This window comes from Electrona antarctica, assembly GCF_951216825.1.
Source record: "Electrona antarctica genome assembly, chromosome: 16".
Taxonomy (NCBI): domain Eukaryota; kingdom Metazoa; phylum Chordata; class Actinopteri; order Myctophiformes; family Myctophidae; genus Electrona; species Electrona antarctica.
The window spans coordinates 19,749,896-19,763,483 of record NC_136797.1 but is presented as its reverse complement, the minus strand read 5'-3'; the positions used below and the strand labels follow the sequence as shown (position 1 = coordinate 19,763,483).

Genomic DNA, 13,588 nt, shown 5'->3' with positions numbered 1-13,588 from the left:
CTAATAACAACAAACCTTGAGCTCACAACACATTTAACAATTTAAGCATGCCCGTCATTTCACAGAGAACACAACTACTCTGGGTTGTTTGAAATGGTCTTAAAGCCTTAAAATAGATAATAGAAAACAGATAATATATAGTATATTAATATTTCATAGTTCAAGGTTATGTTATGTACCCTCTTTCCCTGAATCCAATTAACCTAAAAAAAAAAGAAAAGTAAAAGAAAGAAAGGAAATAAAAAGTAAAAACGGATAAACCCTTAGCTATCATATGCTATGAATCAATGATAAACCACCTTTGGAAGCAACATTCCTTTCTACTGAAAGAGTTCCAACTAGAAAAAGTGCCCTTCTGGGCACAGGTCTCCACCAGGAGGATAGGAGTGTGTGTGTGATGTTTGGCAAAATGTTTAGGAGCAATATAGACGTGTGTGTGTGTGTGTGACGCGGCTTGGCCTGTTGTAGCGCCACCATGAGGCTGATTTGAAAACTGTCAAGTGGCATTTCTTCCAAAGCCTAGTGGGAATATACATGCACAGTTTCACCACAATCGGACGCTGCGTTGAGTAGTTGTGGCGATTTGTTCAAAACGGGTACAAAGCGGGCTACTCCTGAAAAGTTTAGAAGCCAATCGTAGCCAATGAGGGTGGATTATGAGAAATCAAACAAACCCGTCTTCATCACATGACTATGAAGAGCATGTGTACCGATTTGCGTGAAATTTGGATAAAATCTGAAGGAGTAATATTAGAAAATGTGTTTTACATATGTCGGCCTCCTGGTGGCGCTATAAAGAGCAGATGTGAAACATTCCAGGCAAAGGTTTTTCCTTGGCCTCTAGGGAGTTGGCATACAAAGTTATCCACAGATCCGTGCAGTTAGAGGTAAAAACACTTTTCGGACAGTTATAGCGCCACCATGAGGCTGAGTTGAAAATGTTCATGTGGCATTTCTTCCTCGGCCTAGTGGGAATGTGCGTGCACAATTTCACAGAAATCACACAATGTGTTCATGATTTGCAGCATTTTGTTTGAAACTGAGCACTCCTGCGAACTTTGGAAGCCAATCTTAACCAATCAGGATGGAGTCTGAGAAATCTGAAAGACCCGTTTCGTTGAATGGCTCTAGAGAGACTGTGTACCAATTTGTGTGATGTTTGGACAAAATCTGTAGGTGTACTGTGCAAAAACTAGTTTTGCACAAAGCGGCCTCCTGGTGGCGCTATAACAGGCCATTCTGGAAATTTTGGGGCAGAGGTTCATCGTTGGCATCCAGGGAGTGTGTGTGCAAAATTTGTCATCGACCGGGTTAACGGTGCCGGAGATTAGCTGTTCACAGACGGACGGATGGACACACGGACGGACGGACGGAGTGCAAAACATACTCTCTCCCCATGCCTTCGGCCTGGTGGAGACAATTAGTGCCTCTTGTGCCTCAGAATTTTAAACTATTGTCATAACAGTTTTGATGGTCAAATAATTTGCAAATAATTTTCCCTGTACAATCTAGAGATCAGCAGCTTGACACAATGTATGTCAAAGTTCCATTTGCTCTCACCCCATATAGTACTGTACCTCTATAGTATACCTACTACCTACTACCCCATATAGTACTGTACCTCTATAGTATACCTACTACTTACTACCCCATATAGTACTGTACCTCTATAGTATACCTACTAGGTGTGCACGTACTGTACCCCCTCTTTTGAGAAGAAGCTGTTTTAATGGATAAAATGGTACTGCTCAAATGTAACCTTACCGGAGAACCTGGGATACCATCTGGACCTCTCTCCCCAGCAATCCCTGGAAAACCCTGCAGAAGCAGAACAAATAAAGTATGAGATTATATACTTAACCCTGTGAACTATAGTGTTCCTTTTCTGGGGTAAATATTCATCGTGAGCTTTAGATTGTCTATGAATTGATTGCATGGGGTCTAAATGGAAACAAGACTGCAAGGACTAAGTGTTTGACTGTACTCTGTTGCCGTTTTTACATTTATGTTAAATAAACTATTCAATCAATCAAGCTATTTCCAGTACGTTTAATTAATATGATAATTTGGAAGGGGGGGATGACAGATAAATAAGAAGAGAGGAGTTAGATGGAAAGGAAGAAAATCTATTGCGCTTGAAAAGAATCATTTAAATTAAAATGCAGTGCAAACAAATTTGAATTTATTTCTGGTATCTCTGGTAATTAATAAAGCTGTGAACAAAATACGTCTTTAATTGAGTGACGAATCAATTTCTGAAGTGAAGAGTTATTTAATCTACCATTGAATCAGCTCCTTAGCATTTAATTAGGAAACATTTTATGTGGAGCTACTATAGATTGAGATTATCAATGATACTGCACATTTAGGTCATTGCCATTGCTTTTTTTTCTCTTTCTTTTTTGAGGAATCAATTGGTTTCCATTAATTTCCCTCCACAGCAGGGTGTCGACCGCTTGATGAACTTGCCCCCAGGTGCAACTTGACGAGGAAAACGTCCACGTGATGTTCCCACCATGAACCACGGGGGTAGAAAAGCCTGCATGTGTTCTGTTTCTCAGTTGGGACCTGCATGTGTGGTTGTGTCATTTCCAACACAGGCCATGTCAACACACCTCTACCCTTTCTTTCTCATTTTTCCTAATCTTTGTGCCTAATGGCTTTGATCTTCTAATTAGTACAGACCAAGCAGAGAACGTGAAAGGATGCAGTGATCTGTCAACTGCTGCACTCAGTCATCCACCCTCTGCAGATCATTGCCTACGTTTATGCCCATAAATGCCCCATGTCAGGGGAATACCCCTCAGGGAGGCAACCCCTCGGGATAATAATATTGTCTTTTCTCATGTCATCTCACCGTATGTCCTTTAGTGCCAGCGCTGCCGACTGCACCAGACGGGCCCTGAAATGGAAAGATGGCATTAACCCAGCGTACTTGTTATAGTGCTCCGAAGGAAAGTCTTACAGTACAAGTCGCTCAAGGATATAAATAAACGGTCTTGAAAAGGTGTGTTATCCAGTGAAAACCTCAGAACTCTCGACAATATTGATTGTTCTTGATGTACATATCAGAGCTCCTAATCATTGGAAACATGTTACATTATGTGCTTATCCTGCAATTATCATTGTTGTATTAATTAGTATCATAAGTTATATGCAAGTCCTATGCAAAGTTTTGTAAATACTGTTAAATTATACTCAAAATAAAATTACAAACCAACAAAAAAGACAAGCACTAAATGCTAAACAATACATATATTACTGGTCAGTACTACACAACATTGTAAAGGAGTCACTGGTATAGAATGTATCATGAAGGAGAGTGCACTCAGACACAGAAGTATTTAGAGTGGTGTGGTCATGGTATTGAAATATGATATAGAATGGGAACCTGTGTACCAGGCTTTCCTTCTGGTCCTTCTGTCCCATGGGGTCCCGGTAAGCCCTGTTAAGAACACATGCACACACGCATGCACAGCACACACACACACACACACAGAGAAAGAAAATGGGCTGAAATATTGCAATAAATGTTTTTAGTCTAAATGACATTGTTTCTCTATGGCATTTTGGACAGCAGTCTACAGCAGGGGTTCTCAACGTTTTTGGCCGGGGACCCCCGGAAATGCTTTGGCAATATCTCGGGACCCCCGCCCCGCCCCCTCCCGACCCCCAATATAAATTGACTGCTACAATAACCTTAACCCATTTTGGGCGGGAACCCCTTTTGGTGTTTTAAGCATTATGTTATAATTTAGCTAATGAAAAATAGCAGATCTACAAGCTCATAGCGCGCCACCGAGTGGCGCGCTACGAGCTTGTAGGTCTGCTATTTTTGAAAAACCGTGAAAACATTTTTTTTTTTTTTTTTTTTTTTGAAAATAATTTGGGGACCCCCTAAAATAATTTGGCGACCCCCCGAGGGGTCGCGACCCACGGGTTGAGAACCCCTGGTCTAAATTACATTGTTTCTCTATGGCATTTTGGACAGCAGTCTACAGTAGATGGATGCATACCGATAGACCGGGCTGGCCAACGTGTCCCCTTGGCCCAGTTCGGCCCTGGAGAAAGAAAGCAAAACAGAAAATGCTCCTGTGTTTGGGGTAGTCTCTTGAAGCAAGGACACATTGTTGAAAAGGTAACACAAGCTTGTGACTAAATGACTACATTGGATCCATTGGAACACAGTAAATGTGTCCCACTTCCAGAAAAGTAATGATTTATACACTATGGTACTGTATATACTGTAGTAGATTTATGTAAATAATGTGCATTAAATTATGGGCAAAAAAGCTATACAATGCAATAAATGTGACTACTAAAATGCAAGAAGGTACAGATGAGCAACGTAACTCTAAAAATATATATTGATAGTAATAATCACATTAAAATGCAGATAAGAATTTATGCCAGACCCAGACCCCACTTTGAGAAGCAATGCACTAAGCATAGTGCAAAGTGTACCACCTGAAAGTGTCACTTTTTGGCTGTGAATGCATACACATGAATGTACAGTAAACCACACAGAGCAGTGTATAAGGCCTATACCTTGTTCCCCCTCAGTCCTGGTTTTCCATTACGTCCGTCTGGACCTCTGTTCCCCTTCAAAGATGTTCACATGTTAGTGACAGCAGTCGAGTATCGACAACCAATGTTCAATACCTCAATATACATACTGTAGGCCACTACGGCCATGAAAAATACACATTCGGATTGGCTGATAGGTGTCTGTTAAAATCGTACGTGACAGCCCAGGGCACCCCTCCATGGATTAGTCTATAGCAGGAAAGTTAATGCACACAAATGACTGTGATGAGGTGCTGACCGGGAACAAACGTAAGCACTTGCACCCCAGCATGGCCCATTCTGGGGGGCACATCCGGCAAAAATAGCCGACGTACAAGCTCAAAATGAGCCATGCGTGTTTCGAGCTTGTAGATTGGCTATTTTTGACAAAGAGATTTGGTGTAGATGGGGAAAAAAGCAGTCCAAGTACAGTTGAAACTCACTAAGACTAAAGCTTTTTAAATGAATGGTTAAAAAGACGAAAAGCCTATACCGGTTCAAAACCTCATTCTGTCAATTACTCTGAAGAACTACCTACCTACCTGCACCTACCTGTACATGCAACATGTGATGTCACATCACACGTTGCATGTGCAGATGTGGATGTATTGTACATCGCTGTCATGATGATGTGTGTTATGTGGTCTTCTGCATTATTGTGTTCATGTGAATGTGATGCATTAGGTGTATTGGATTGCAATGGTTTGTGTATTGCACTTCTACAAACTAATTTCCCAGTGGGTACCAATTGCCAACACCATACACCTACTTTCATTTCACTCCGAGTCATTTAACATCACCAATATTTAATCGATTTTCACACCCAAGACCAAAGAAAACGGCAAAAAACGATCTGAAACAGGCTATCCTTGATGTTCATCGATTAGCAAACTGATATTTCTTGGTATTATTTCTACAAAATGATCATCACTAACCTTTAACCCTTGGCTGCCTTGTTTACCCTGAGGGCCAGTTTCACCATTTTCTCCCTGAATGGAGAAATAAAAATAAAATCAACCGAGCATGTCTCCCTCTTCTCATTGTCAGACACATTTCTTCATCTGGTTAAAAGAACATAAGCTACAATACAGCCGTGGTTCTCAAACTTATTCTATTTCAAGGAACCCCCAGTCATGATTCACAAATCCCCATAACTCAGAGAGCATGTAAACCAAATGGACCGGTTCCATTTCCATTACTTATAGACCTGCAAGGGTCCATTTGGACTATCAATCATTTAACTGGGGACCCCACATGGAACCCCCTCAAGGACCCCTGGGGGTCCTGAGCCCGGTCCCCAATTTGAGAACCACTGCAATAGAGCAGTACAATGAATGAAATATCCCATCTCCACCAATGCTTTTCATCTAGTATAATAATAAAGTAAAAAGCATGAAATGTAATTGAAAAAAAGTGCAATTGAAAAGATCTTACAGTAGAACAAGGCTGCTATATAGGCCTATTACACATCAAGGATGACATAACTCGGCACAGTAGTAATATTATGTTTATACCTCAAGACCTTTGGTTCCAGGCTGGCCCTTTGGCCCCGGGAAACCAAAGGAACCAGTAGGGCCCCTCTCTCCCTGAGGACCCCTGATACCTGAGGCCCCCCGAACACCCTGGGAATATATGAGAGAGAGAGAGATTGAGAGAGACAGAGACAGAGAGAGACACACAGACAGACAGACAGACAGACAGACAGTTTGAATTGATCTGTTAAAATACACCAATAGAAATATGTGTGCTTCCTCCTGTGATGGGTTATGTGCAGCAGCATAAGCGATTGCCAAGGAAGTTTTCTGAATATTGAACGATTTTTAGCAGGACTATTATGATTATTTATTTTAGAGGGACCCTGCCTGTGAAGTAACTATACATTTCAAACGCATTTAAAACGTATGCAGTATTTTTAGATAAAAAATGTCATACTGGATGGGTGGGCGGACAACATTGAACTTAAACACATTATTATATATTAAGATAAGCATAATAGACTTTTCAGGTAAAAAAAAAAAAAAAAAGATCCATGAATGTTTCAGTAAAATAAAAGTGGTTTATGATGAATTTACTGGGATTTGGGTCAAGTAGCTTATGCAGCTACAATTATGTATATCATTTTTTACATTTTTTTCATGGCAACCATATTGACATTGAAATTCAATGTTCAGTGTCTTTCCAATTCAGTGAGCCAACATTTTGTTTGACCTGAAGGGAAAACATCCTGTAGCCTATTTACCACTCAACCTTATACCATTGTGTGTTTTCTTACTGTTAGTGTTATATGGGTTTGTATATGCTTTAATTCCGTTCTGCGCCAAAAATAGCAGGTAAAAACTAAAACTAAAGTGCAGGGCCGTGCAGAGAGCACTGAGGGGGCAGGGGCTCAAACTCCAGAAAAGGGCACATGTGTGATTTTTTGGGGTGGTCTTTTTGTGGAGTCCGTCCCTTGTGCCATTTCATGTCATTGGACAGTAAAATAAGCAATATGTTCTCATTAGTCTGAAACTAAAACTGACTGATGGCAGTTTGGCAGATAATTCATTATGATAGTGGAATTATCATTACTTGTCAAATGTTTGTCTTGAAGGGCCAATGGCACTTATTGGCCCCCCACACATAAGCCCTTATTTGCCCCCCACACAAGCCCTTATTGGCCCCCCACATAAGCCTCCCCCCACACAAGCCCTCATTTGCCCCCCACACAAGCCCTCATTTGCCCCCCCACACAAGCCCTTATTGGCCCCCCACACAAGCCCTTATTGGCCCCCCACATAAGCCCTTATTGGCCCCCCACATCACATCCCCCCCCACATGCCCTTATGTGGGGGGGGATGTGTTTTTTTTGGGAAAGGGCACTTTCTGCAAAAGGGCAGGTGCTCAAGCCCCCCTAGCCCCCCCCCCCCCCTCTGCACGTGCCTGCTAAAGTGTAGCGAAGTGGAAAATATGTTCCCACTAAAACCACTAGATGGCGCTGCCATTCTAAAAGTCTGACATACCGTCGTGAACAAGAATGGTTCACATAAGTAGACTTCCATTTTCTACACATGCCGAAGTGTTGTTCAAGATACTGTAGCTAGGTAAATATACTTAATCTCTTCTTTCTGTACAAAATTATCAACACATTATTGCACTAATATGATTGCATAGAGGTAAAAATACATTGTTGTCACGGATGGTAATTTTGTTGGATTATGTTGCATTCCCGTCCTCTCATAACAAACATTTCAGAGTAGCAAGACGAGTGAGGAGATGCAGGGTTCTCTCGACACTTTAATTTAGTTTAGGTTTTGTGTTTGAGCACTGTGAATTGTGACCAACAGTCCATGTGAAAATGTTGTTTCTATATATAGGAACACTACAATTGGAAAATATAAATCTAAATTAACTCACATCTGTTGCAAGTGTAGACCTGTGCATAAATTAATAAAGAGTCATCAAGCCAGGTTGTCTAAAGTGCGAATGACGGTAAGATTACAACACATTAAGTTCACGAGAGGTATATTATACAGTAACGTAATGTCCGGTGTCCACAGGGTGGGGCTCTAGACTAACAGAACACCCTATAACATCATCTGGAAAGGAGTCCAGACTGTCCAGGTCAACCATTCCATCTATCATATGACAATTTAAATGTAAATGTTCTAGCTCTCTTAATATAATAGCAAAAAACTGTGTGGAGAAATATGTCCATTATCAGTTGTACTGTACTATTTTCAGAAATATACTGCAGCAATAAAATGTACATTTACTGTTAGTGTGTCAAATGAGGGTCTTACCAAATACTGTAGCCAATTTGGATGTCATGAATGAACTGAAGCATCATTTTCATTATTGCATTACCTGTATCTATGCAAATTGGCCTACTCAATGTCTTCTGTTAAATTTGCTTCACTTTTGTAACTTAATATATTTTCTATTAGATTTTCATATTTGTTTGGCAACTATTGTTATAGGTATGTAGCCTACTCACTCATTATGGCTATATGCTCTTTTTCATTGTGTGAGAGAGAATTAGATCACCTTGGTTACCCAAGAGGTTAGTGTAGGATAAGCCAAAGCCACCCCCTATTGTTTGGTTGTTTATTTCATTATAATTCATTCTTACTCAAGTCCATAATGTAGTTCATGGGATTACAAGTCAAATAGTTAAAAAGATAAAAGTTCATGCATAAGTGTATTTCATTTTGTCATTGTTCTATGTAATGTTAGTCTCAAATACCAATAGTCACTGTGTTTCGACCCTGCCAAGAACAAAACAGAGCTATAGCTCTTCTAAGCCACAAGGGGGCAATATACTCCAGTGAGTCAGCATGTTTCTGCCAGTCAGACAATGAGGAAGCCATACATCCTGTTTGGTGAATGTGACACAAGCTGGACAGAACATGTGTCTCACTCAATTTGTGTGTGTTTAACTGTCTTGTTGCAGGTGAGATATAAGAATGTGGGTTCATTTAGACATATAAAGTAGCATATGAACAGGGGATATATGTTGATAGTGGAAAAGGTGGCCGTGTGTCTCCACAATGTTTTAGTGTACTGTAAACTACATGCTTAGCAGTTTGGTAGCTTAGCTATAGCAGCTAATGCTAACTGTGATAGTGACTGCAGGAGGCCCCAAGCTGCTACTGTGACTGTCTGACGTTATTTATATAATTCCAACTCACTGTGATAGTGGTATGCTATTATGATAACAGAACTATTTGGTGTCATGTATTTTTGTTATTTTAATTTAAAGTTTAAACTGAATGTGATGTTATTTATGTATTATGTTATGTCCAGTGAGTCAGCATGTTTCTGCCAGTCAGACAATGAGGAAGCTATACATCCTGTTTGGTGAATGTGACACAAGCTGGACAGAACATGTGTCTCACTCAATTTGTGTGTGTTTAACTGTCTTGTTGCAGTTCCTTGATGTCCAGTAAAACGGTCATAAACTCAAACCACACTGATATGGACTCATTCATTGAAGTGTGTAACATTAGCGTGAGCCAAGGAAGCTTACAGAAGGAAGAGACACTGCTGACTTTCATGGGATAGTTGAGGAGCATAGGTATATTTCGCGCTAATTCGTCTAAGAGCTCAACATTTTGCACAGATGTAGCCCAGGGCATGCTCTAATGATTTAGCTAGGGCGCCCGAGCCAGCGACCTTCGGGGACCTTTGCCACAGCGGCCAAATCCATATGGCCACCATTGACAACCTATATAAGGCAACATTTTCTACATTTCATTATGCCTTAAGTAGTGAGCAATGTAGCCATAATTTCTTCATCTGTGTTTTTCCACAGCTACAGGACAATACGGACACAGAAAACTTGAACCTGCTGCTGTCAACTTGAACAAGAACCAGGATTCAAGTCAACTTCAGGGCTGATTCCTGTCCTGAGCAAAGACTAAAATGGCGTCAAAGTATTTTTCAGAAGAAGATTTTTCCTGTCCTTTGTGTCATGAAACATTTAAAGATCCTGTTCTCCTGCCATGTAGCCACAGCTTCTGTAAAGCCTGTCTGCAGGAATGGTGGAGACAGAGTCAGAGATCAACAAGGCAATGTCCATCTTGTAACAAAAGGTCTTCAATGGATGATCCACCCTGGCGATCCAACCCGGGGCTGAAGTACCTGTGTGAGACATTCTTACAGGATAAACGTCAGAGAGTTTCAATAGGGTCTGAGGTTCTCTGCAGCCTGCATGCTGAGAAATGTAATCTCTTCTGCCTGGAAGATCAACAGCCTGTGTGTGTTGTGTGTGTTCATTCAGACAAACACAAGAACCACAGTTTCAGACCAATCGATGAAGCAGAGGTTCTCTGCAGCCTGCATGCTGAGAAATTCAAACTCTTCTGCCTGGAAGATCATCAGCCAGTGTGTGTTGTGTGTCTTCATTCAGAAACACACACCAACCACAGTTTCAGACCCATCGATGAAGCTGCCCTGGATCACAAGGAAGAAGTCCAGAAATCGCTGAAGCGCTTACTGGCGAAACTGAAAGTGTTTAATGAAGTTAAAACTAAATGTGACCAAACAGCAGCACACATAAAGGTCCAGACCCAGAACACAGAGCGGCAGATTAATGAACAGTTTAAGAAGCTTCATCAGTTTCTACAGGAGGAAGAGAAGGCTAGAATCACTGCACTGAGGAAGGAAGAGGAGCAGAAGAGTCACATGATGAAGGAGAAGATTGAGGGTCTGAACAGAGAGATATCAACCCTTTCAAATACAGTCAAGACCATAGAGGAGGAGCTGAGAGCTGAACACGTCTCGTTCCTGCAGAATTACAAGACCACAGCGGAAAGAGTCCAGTTCACACTGCAGGAACCACAGCTGAACCCTGGAGCACTGATTGATGTGGCCAAACACCTGGGCAACCTGGCCTTCAAAGTCTGGGACAAGATGAGGGACATTGTCTCCTACACTCCTGTGATTCTGGACCCCAACTCTGCCCATCCAGTATACAGCCTGTCTGATGATCTGACCAGTGCAATACATGGAGAGAGACAGGAGCTTCCTGACAACCCAGAGAGGTTTGACTGCTTGTACCATGTCCTGGGTTCTGAGGGCTTCAACTCCGGGACTCACAGCTGGGATATTGCGGTTGGAGAAAATGGATACTGGACAGTAGGACTGTTAGCAGAGTCTTACCAGAGGAAGAGTAGAGATACACAGGGTAAATGCTGGAGAATCATGTTATGTAATAGTGTATACAGAGCATACGGCAGTTCAGGGCCAACCACTGTTCTCTCAGTGAAGCAGAAACCCTGGAGGATCAGAGTCCAACTGGACTGGAAGAGAGGAAAGCTGTCCTTCTCTGATCCTGATACTAACACAAACCTACACACCTTCACACACTCTTTCACAGAGACACTCTTCCCATTCAATTCTGTCAGTGGTAGCTCTGTGAAGGTGTTGCCAAGGAAGGTCAGTGTAACTCTGGAAGAGCAGTTAGTCATGTTGTAATCTGAGTTCCCAGAAGTTTTATTTGTTGAAGAGTGCAACATTGGTGTGCTGCTGCAGTTGTATATAGAACATTTTTTCTTTTATTACAATTTATAATGCTGCCACAATGTCACAGGAGCACAGGATAATTGTCTCCACCAGGCCGAAGGCATGGGGAGAGAGTATGTTTTGCACTCCGTCCGTGTGTGTGTGTGTGTGTCCGTCCGTCCGTCCGTCCTTCCTTCCGTCCGTTACCAGCTAATCTCCGGCACCGTTAACCCGGTCGATGCCAAACTTTGCACACACACTCCCTGGATGCCAACGATGAACCTCTGCCCCACATTTTCCAGAACGGCCTGTTATAGCGCCACCATGAGGCAGCTTTTCACCATTTTAACCTATAACTGCACCGATCTGCGTGAAACGTTGCATGCACACTCCCTAGAGGCCAAGGACAAACCTTTGACCTGCATTTTACGCATCTTTCTTTTATTGCGCCACCAGGAGGCCGACTTTTGTAAAACACATTTTTTGATATTACTCCTCCAGATTCTGTCCAAAAATCTCACAAACGTTACACAGTATCTCTATGGTCATGTGCTCAAGTTGGATCTGTCCGATATTTCATATTCCATCCTAATTGGCTATAATTGGCTTTCAAAGTTTGCAAGATTGCCCCATTTTGAACAAAAGCCTCAAATCATGAATGCAGCATGCAATTTACGTGAAATCTTTCACACATTTTCTTACTAGGCTGAGGAATATATCCCACCCTTTTCACATTGGCCTGTTATAGCGCCACCAACAGGTTGATTTTTGCAAAACACATTTTTGGAACAAAATGCCTCAAATCATCCAATTGCCATCAAAGGCGTATGAAGAAATGGCACCCTTTTCACATTGGCCTATTATAGCGCCACCAGGAGGCCACAACCTGACCTGCCCTGGTGGAGACCTGTGCCCCGAGGGGCACTTTTTCTAGTTTGTACTATTTTGTACCTGTACAGTACACAGACAAAGATCACCTTGAGCAGTAGTTGTGTTGATATATAGAATATTGTATATTTGGGGGTAAAGATGAATGTTTAATTGCTTGTTCATTTTGTATGATCAGTCATGTAACATTTCAAATGAACACCTTTTGTCTTGAAGCTCAGAACCTCTCCCATTAGGATATAATAATCATATCATCAATCATATGAACATTTATGAAAGACGTAATATAATCAGACATTATGATGAACACTGGAAGAAACAAGTTCAACAAGAGTTTCATATTAATTTATATATCTTTAAATCTCCCTAATATTTAATGCTATATCTGGAGAAAACAGCAATACCAAGCAAGACACCAATTGAATACATCAATCAGTACTGACAGGTCATGATCACATTCACAACACAACTAACTGTACACGTACAACTACAATGATTTAAACATTTTCTAGCAATAGAGATATTCTATTCCCAAATGTCACATCTTTTTTTATTGTTGAGTTGAATAATGAATAATGTTGATAACATTAGGGGCAGCAATGACTGAATGGGGAGAGAGGCTGTCCGGGAAACAAGGTCACCGGTTCACACCCCAGCCATGGTCTGTGTTGAAGTGTCCCCAACACACTTAACCCCTGTAGCTGCTCCTCATAGTTAGGATGGGTAATTGTTCAATGTAGTGTACAGTGACAACTAGAAAAAGTGCCCTTCTGGGCACAGGTCTCCACCAGGAGGATAGGACTGTGTGAGATGTTTGGCAAAATGTTTAGTAGTAATATAAACATGTTTGCCTTGTATGGCAATTGGATGATTTGAGGCATTTTGTTCCAATCAACCTGTTTTGCAAAAATCAACCTGTTGGTGGCGCTATAACAGGCCAATGTGAAAAGGGTGGGATATATTCCTCAGCCTAGTAAGAAAATGTGTGAAAGATTTCACGTAAATTGCATGCTGTGGTCATGATTTGAGGCTTTTGTTCAAAACGGGGCAATCTTGCAAACTGTGAAAGGCAATTATAGCCAATTAGGGTGGAATATGAAATATCGGACAGATCCGACTTGAGCACATGACCATAGAGATACTGTGTAACGAT

At 41.4% G+C, this 13,588-nt stretch overlaps 2 protein-coding genes across 3 annotated transcripts in view; one reads left to right on the top strand and one right to left on the bottom strand.

The window, feature by feature from the left end:
- The window catches only part of LOC306940127 (uncharacterized protein), a 180,806-nt gene that overhangs the window by 54,616 nt on the left and 112,602 nt on the right, over positions 1 to 13,588 (bottom strand). For both annotated transcript variants that reach the window (XM_079525118.1, XM_079525119.1), the window contains 7 exons: positions 6,081 to 6,188; positions 5,502 to 5,555; positions 4,549 to 4,602; positions 4,017 to 4,061; positions 3,392 to 3,445; positions 2,858 to 2,902; positions 1,765 to 1,818 (listed from right to left, as the gene is read on the bottom strand). In XM_079525118.1, the coding sequence (XP_079381244.1) occupies positions 1,765 to 1,818; positions 2,858 to 2,902; positions 3,392 to 3,445; positions 4,017 to 4,061; positions 4,549 to 4,602; positions 5,502 to 5,555; positions 6,081 to 6,188 (414 nt within the window). The remainder of the gene's footprint in view (positions 1 to 1,764; positions 1,819 to 2,857; positions 2,903 to 3,391; positions 3,446 to 4,016; positions 4,062 to 4,548; positions 4,603 to 5,501; positions 5,556 to 6,080; positions 6,189 to 13,588) is intronic.
- LOC306939169 (E3 ubiquitin-protein ligase TRIM35-like) lies at positions 9,882 to 11,784 on the top strand. The gene has a single exon (XM_079523688.1). It carries the CDS (start codon positions 9,967 to 9,969, stop codon positions 11,518 to 11,520), a length of 1,554 nt encoding a protein of 517 aa, XP_079379814.1. The 5' UTR covers positions 9,882 to 9,966; the 3' UTR covers positions 11,521 to 11,784.

Excerpts from the sequence above, each read along its gene's own strand:
- LOC306939169 (XM_079523688.1), top strand. The coding sequence starts at position 9,967 with ATGGCGTCAAAGTATTTTTCAGAAGAAGATTTTTCCTGTCCTTTGTGT.